General features: G+C 42.2%; 1 protein-coding gene across 1 annotated transcript; it reads right to left on the minus strand.

Annotated features, from left to right (window-relative positions):
* Window positions 1-3,405: 3,405 nt before the first annotated feature.
* UTP3 (UTP3 small subunit processome component) lies at window positions 3,406-5,177 on the minus strand. The gene has a single exon (XM_002919506.4). It carries the CDS (start codon window positions 4,900-4,902, stop codon window positions 3,475-3,477), a length of 1,428 nt encoding a protein of 475 aa, XP_002919552.2. The 5' UTR covers window positions 4,903-5,177; the 3' UTR covers window positions 3,406-3,474.
* Between the last annotated feature and the right edge of the window lie 2,169 nt (window positions 5,178-7,346).

The following is a 7,346-nucleotide window of genomic DNA, read 5'->3' on the forward strand; positions in this document are numbered from 1 at the left end:
AAAGATTTTATTTATTTATTCGACAGAGATAGAGACAGCCAGCGAGAGAGGGAACACAAGCAGGGGGAGTGGGAGAGGAAGAAGCAGGCTCATAGCGGAGGAGCCTGATGTGGGGCTCGATCCCATAACGCCGGGATCACGCCCTGAGCCGAAGGCAGACGCTTAACCACTGTGCCACCCAGGCGCCCCTATTTTATTGTAACTGTTAACCCATGACACTCCCGAGTTCACAAAGTGAGTCACTATGGTAAGTGATCACATTGAGTAATTATTTGCATGTTAGGATGGTACCCAGCACCTATCAGTGCCCTTTAAATGTTAAGTATATAGAAAATTTGGAGGATGTAACTATTATATCCACCAGTTTCTGTTACTTCATTAACTATCAATTCACATCAAGCAAGGCCAATTTTTACATTTGTAATTGGGATAGCACCATCTATATCCTAGCTATTCCAGAATGAATTTATGTTTACAATGTGTTGTAAGGTCTCTGGAGGAATATTTGGTATATTTGGAGGACTATTTAACAGGCATAATTTTTTCCACTTTCCTAAATGGAAGGCTCTTTCTTTAAAACATTTTTCCCTCACAACTTTATACATCTGGCAGGGATTTGACATAGAACATCAAATATTTTTAACCTCTAACTTCATTTCCTTGCTCTTTGTCTTGTGCCAGGTTTTCTGTATTCCTTCCTGTGCTCACCCAATGCTCCCCTCTTCTTTCAAACTCAGGATATTGATTTCTCAATCATTTTTACATATGACTACACTTTAATCTCTATGTTCCTATATTAGCTACAATTTTTTGGACACCTGTGTGCTGAGATGCGTTATCACAACCCTGTAGTAAGAGCCAACACTTACTAAGTGATTACTGTGTAATAGGTATTGTTCTAAGTGCTTTGCTTTATTAATTTAATATTAATCCTCGTAAAAACTCTATGAAGCAGGTACTGCTACTAATACTCCCAGTTTAGATGAAAAAGTAAGAAACAGTCAGATGTACCCAAAGTCATAGACTAAGGGATGGAAATGGGTTACGAACCTGGGTAGTCTAGTCTGCCCTCAAATTGGGAAAACTGTTTTACACCTGTTTCCTTTACACTACTACTACACTCATCATACTTCTAATACCAGATGTGAGCACCCCCCCCACCCCAAAGCAATTCTGTGACACCTGTGCTTCTGACCCCGTTACCTGTTCTCACAACCCCCTCCTTGGGTCCGATTAATTTGCTGGAGTGACTCACAGAACTCATGCAAACACTTACTTAACGTTTATCACCTTATTAAAGGATATGAGTATACAGATGAACAGTCAGATGAAGAGATGCATAGGGTGCGGTGTGGGAGGGTGCCAAGCACAGAAGGTACTGTCCCCATGGAGTTGGAATGCATCACCCTGTCAGTGTGGATGCATTCACTAATCTGGAAGATCCCTGAACCTCATACTATTGGGATTTTATGAAGGCTTTCTCACATAAGCATAATCAATCATTAATTCCATTTCCAGCCTCTCTCCCCTCTGTTGAATGGGGGGTGGGGCTGAAAATTTGAAGCTTTTAATTATGGCTTGATCTTTCTGGGCACCACCCCCCATCCCAGAGCAAAGCAGGAGCCCACCCACAGTCACCTCGTTAGAACAAAAAAATGTTCCTAGTGCTCTAATCACTTAGGAATTAACGAGGGTTTAGGAGTTCTGTGCCAAGAATTGGGAACAGAGCCAAAGCACGTATTTCCTATTATCTCAGAGCTCTTAACCATTGTTACATCACTTCTCCAAGGCAGGTATAGTTATACCATACAGAAGAAAAAAATGAGTTGGAAACCAAGTAATTAACTCAAAAGCACCCTAGGAAGTTAACTGCCAAACCTGTACTTTTCCTACTGTATCAGAAAAGGGAAGCCAGAAAGGCTGGATTAAATCCGGACTCTACTACTTAATAGCTACATGACCCTGAAAGTTATTTTTGTGTCAGTTTCCTCATCTTTAAAATATGGCTAATAGGGGGCGCCTGAGTGGCTCAGTCGTTAAGCGTCTGCCTTCAGCATGATCCCGGAGCTCTGGGATTGAGCCCCATGTCGGGCTCTTCCACTGGGAGCCTGCTTCTTCCTCTCCCACTCCCCCTGCTTGTGTTCCCTCTCTTGCTGGCTGTCTCTCTCTCTGTCAGATAAATAAATCTTTTAAAAAAAATATGGCTAATAATATTTACTGCACCAAAGTTGTGAGGAGTAAAGATGTTAAGTATAAATAAAGTGCTTACAAAAGTACCTTAGCACTTACTATTACTTTAATTTCCAACCTACCTCTTTATCAGAAACCAAAAGATAAAATAATTTGACATGTGTGCTGAGGAAAAAGCTTTAAGCCAGAGATCAAGCTATGGCTCAAGTCAAGCTGGTGTAGGTCCAAATCCCAAGCCTGTGTCCTTTATAAAGTTAACGACCTGGAATTTAAGCATCCTCATAAGAGATACACAGAGAACAGTACTACACCTCACAAAGTTATTATAAAGATTAAATGAGGTGATGCACAACTGGTACAAGGCAATTGTTTAATAAATATTAACCATTGATCATCTCTGTATATCTAGCAGCTAGAGATATTTAATGAACAATAGCTAATGAACAGTGACATAGTTACAACACCTTTTGTGCTTTCCTTCACAAGTCTGGTCATTTTCTTCCCTGGCATCATCCCAAATATTTTCAAGTTCACCATCTCAGCATCTCTCTCCTACTTTAAAGACCAGAATAAAGAAACATGTAACTTTTTTTTACCACTTGAACTTGTCACTTACCTCGTAGTCATCCTACCAAATTTTCAGCAAATGGAGTGTACAAACAGCAACTGCTGCAGGTCACCAGTACTAAAAATGGAATTTTTACCTTACCACATTAAGAACTATTAGAAAATGTTCACAATTAATGTAATTAAGGCATATCTTTTTCTACTTTTAACCAAAATTCCTCTTCATTCCTACCCTTTTACCACACCATGTACTAAATCTTTAAGTTGACATTAAACCAATTAATTACAAGTATCCTGCTCAAGAATTACTTAGGTAAATGAAAATAATGTCAGAACTATTTTATAGGCCATCTTACAAATAAAATGATTCCAAAGGTGCTCTCTTCACAAGAAAAATTATAAAACTGTTCTAAGTTTGACAGTTGCTCCACAACCAGCTGTGAAACTTTCCTAGGCTACTACTTGACAGAACATTGGAGAACTTTTTTCAACACCATCTCTTTTACCAAGCACTTTTGCATTGCTCCCAAAATTCCTAGTATGACCCTTATATAAAGAACAACAACAACAAAACTGAGCAATAACCCAAATTTCCCTGTTGACAATTTTTAAAATTTAAGGTCAGGTATTATATATCAATACAATCACTTCAAGAGTTAAAAATAAAAATTTATTGATCTAATATTATTGCCAAAAAACTTAAGCTAAGTGAAAACTTTATTTAAGCTTAATGCTCTTTTTGACTCCTGCACGAATGCCAGAGAGTTCACCAGTGTAACGCTGCTCTTCTCTACGAACTTCACGAACTTGGCCTCTTCTGCGAATTTTGGCTCTTCTGAACTTCTCCCGGTGTTTCACTCTAGGATTGCGATCAATCTTCTTTCTTCTAGGTGTAAGTCCTCTATTTTTAGCAATCTGGTAGGTAATGGCCCTCTTTGCATTTTGATCTTCAAGAGCCTGTTCTTCAATACTATTTTCTTTCTTTCTTTTCAACTTTTGCTTGTCTTCTATCTCTTTATAGTATTTCAGTGCAGCTTCTTCATCAAGATCAGAATCATCAGAAATACCTGTAACAGCAGAGGTAGCAGCAGCACTCTCTGAAACAGATTTTGGCTTGGCCTTGGTGGATTTTGCTTTTGAATTCAGTTCTTTCTTTCCAGCATCATCTTTAAGTGTGAGTAGATGACGAATTTCAGAAGACAGCCTCTGATCTACAACTGACAGCTTGTTGATCAAATTTCGGTAGGTAACAAGCCTTTCTATGACAGGATGTCCATGTGCAGGGGCTCTCCTGGCTTTCAGGATCAAATAAAAGCTGATATTGGAGCAGTAGTTCAGATAGAGGTTGTACTTGGTCCTCAGGTATTGGCTTCCTTTTCCGGGTGGAATGATCCCTTGCTCCACCAACTGTAGCAATGGCTCCAGCTCATCCTTCACCTCTGTCAGCTTAACTTTAAGGTCTTCTATCAGTTCCAAGAGTTCTGGTGATTCTTTCCGCAGCATCTTCAGCTTCTCTTTCACTGAAACTTTCGCCAGATCCTTCACGACCCGGGTCTCAGCTTCATCTACTTGAGGTACTGGTTTTGCAAAGGCCTCTACCCAGGTCACCCCAAAATCATCCTCTTCCAGGGCTTGGGCGAGGCGTCGCTGAATTAGCTGCGCTTCCTCTTCCTCCTCCCTTTCCTCCTCCTCTACTTCTTGTTGACTTTGTCGGCTTCGGGACTTGGAACCGTAGTCTGTGTCATAGTAAAGTTTTTTCCTCTGACCCCACGACAAACTGGGATCCACAGATACCTCGGCCTCACTCTGCACAGAGCTCCCACCATCATCATCGTCATCCTCTTCATCCCCCGCACTCTCTCCATCTTCATCGTCCTCATCAGCAATATCTAGGGCTAGAACCTCTTCCTCCTCATCGCCATCCTCCTCCTCGTCCTCACTCTCCACTTCGCTCCAGCCTTTAGCCAAGGCAGCACGGGATCGGGACTCATGGAAATCATCTACCTTATCTTGGTAGTAGCTGGAGTCCCCCGACGAGGGTGGCAATTCTAAGTCGTCTTCATTTTCGTCTTCTGGGCCGGGACCCGCCTTGGCTCGCACAGCTGCCCACTTGGCCGCTCCGCGCCGCCGGGATCTCCCCACCATAACTCACGGTCTCAAGTTCTACACCGATGTCAGGCTTTCGGCCACCTCCGACCACCGCGAACCAGCCACGCGCTCCAGCAACACGCGTCTTTAAACAGCCACGCGCTCTCCTCCCAGAAGAGCTTGCAGGCGAATTGCTCCGCGGCAGGAGTTCCCACCTCCTTCCTGCCCCCAGGATCCTCTCCGTGTGGCGTGTGAACCAGGACTTCCGCTCCGTCCCGTAGGCTTTGTCACGTTAAGAGCACTTCCCTCTTGGCTTTTGCCCTTTAACGCCAATCGATTCCGGTGAATTAAAATCCTTCCGTGTAGGAACACTAGATATAGGAAGTTCCGTTCCGTAGAGCCCTTTGAGACCTCCTTACTCTCGCGAGTCTGGGCGTGGCTGGGACACTTAATCGTGAGGGAATCGCGAGGCAAGGTCTGCGGGGCCGGTAGAGGGGGCTGTATCTCTACGCCTAGGAGCGGCACAAGGGCTACCCAGAGAGCTGTACCGGGCGTTTCCGACCGGGAGCCGAGTGTAGGTCTATAGGAACTCTCCAGTTACTGCAGTTATATATCCTCTCCTTCCATCTGTCTGGAAGTTAAACGGGTTTTCTCTCCGCAGCGTCCAAATACTGCATTTCTGTGCACCATAACCTGAGGCCCGGACGGCATTGCTGGTCTCGAGAATTCTGGCCGGGCCTCGGGGCGACTGTTAACCCATCTCCAGCTCTGTGCCCTCAGGGCTTGGTGACTCTGCGGTGATTTGTGACCCTGAGGGGATCTCCGAGGGGTGTCGGTGTGCAAGCAGAACCCAGCTCCAGGAGTTGACTCTTCCAGGAGCTCAAGTTGGCTGCAAAAGGCACCGCGACTTTTTAGTGGACAGTTCACTCTTCAAGATGTTTGGACATGACACTCTCACGGGAGGAACCCCCCCCTTTTTTAAAATTAATTCTTCAACATTTATTAAGCATGAGACAGTGCGTTATACTCTGGGAAAACAGTGGTGTGCAAAAGCACACGCCGTTCCTCAATTAAGGAACTTGTCTAGCGAGGGACACGCGTTAATCAAATCATCACACAAAACGTGCCAAATTTTAATTGGGATAAGTACTGTGAACATTTCTCCCATGTAACCCAGCCTTCGGCTGCAGAAAACACTCGTCGTGCCTTTTACATCGCTGCTTTTGTACACACCATCCCTTTTACTTAAGGGCTTAGTACTCCTACCCAAACTTGGGGAAATTTTTGCTGTATTGAAGAGAGCTTAAGCATTGTTTCTCTGATCTCTTTACTCAGTTCTTCTATATTACCTAGCAGATCTCTGCAAACACTGATATTGCAAGCACCCAGTACAGTGTCTGGCACAAAGTAAGTGTTCAAACAATATTCGTTTAATAAGTATTGAAATTACAGTATTTGATTACCTATCTCAGATGCTTCATAAAACTGAATGAATGATGCGTAAGGCTGCAAACATTCCTAGGGGCGATAATCTGGGCTGGAATGGATTTTAGGAATCATTAATTCTAACTACTTTCATTTTATACATGTGGAAACAGAGACTTGGGGAGGGAGATTACATTAGCATACCTGGCACAGAAACCAGGGACAGGGCTCCCACACCAGGCTTTCACACTGAGCTGTTAATCTGTCCTTTGCCTTGTCAGTGTAAATTAGTTTCAGACCTTTTCCAGAGGGTAGGTTTTGCTGGATGGATGCCAGAAATCAAGAGCATAAATTAAAATATTTGAAGGAGAGAGTGGTAATAGGGAAGAATTCATCAAACTTGTCTTTAGAAGTATTATTAAGGCTAGAGGTATGAAAGTACTGCCCTATAATCTTAGAATAATAGTTCAAGGTTTAAGTTTTCAGACATTACATATGATAGATTGAGAGTATCAATGACACCTTCGAATGTAGGGGCTTAGACTCTGAACTTTCAATATGATGCTAAAATTAAGGGTGACATTCAATTTATTTGCAGAACAAATAATGTCATTTAGAAAAATCATACAAATTTTTAGAAAAGTAATATTTTGAACTAAATATTTTTAAAATGCTAGAGGTTATCTTAAGCATTTTAAAACCTTTATAAGACTTTAGAAAATACAATTTAATGAATTAAAAAGGTGTGGGTAAAAGTCCTATGTTCTGATGGTAAGCGCAGAATTCATTTTTGAATGTAAATTTTAATTAATTTTATTTTTAAACAAATATTAACTGCTTATTAACTGTAGCACCATACTACATGCTGTAGTAGATCCAAAGGTGAATTAGCCAGAGTCTCTTCCCTCAAAGAGCTTATAATCGGATATAAAAGAAAACATGCCTACAGATTACTAAAATACAAAGCAGTGTGTGATGTAAACCCCGTGCTGTGAGAGATCAGAGGAGTGAGAGATTGCCTCTAGATTGTTATTCTGAAATAGTGCTTCAAAAATGTTGCATCTAAGTGGGACTGT

The sequence above is a fragment of the Ailuropoda melanoleuca genome, chromosome 11 (assembly GCF_002007445.2).
Source record: "Ailuropoda melanoleuca isolate Jingjing chromosome 11, ASM200744v2, whole genome shotgun sequence".
Classification (NCBI taxonomy): Eukaryota; Metazoa; Chordata; class Mammalia; order Carnivora; family Ursidae; genus Ailuropoda; species Ailuropoda melanoleuca.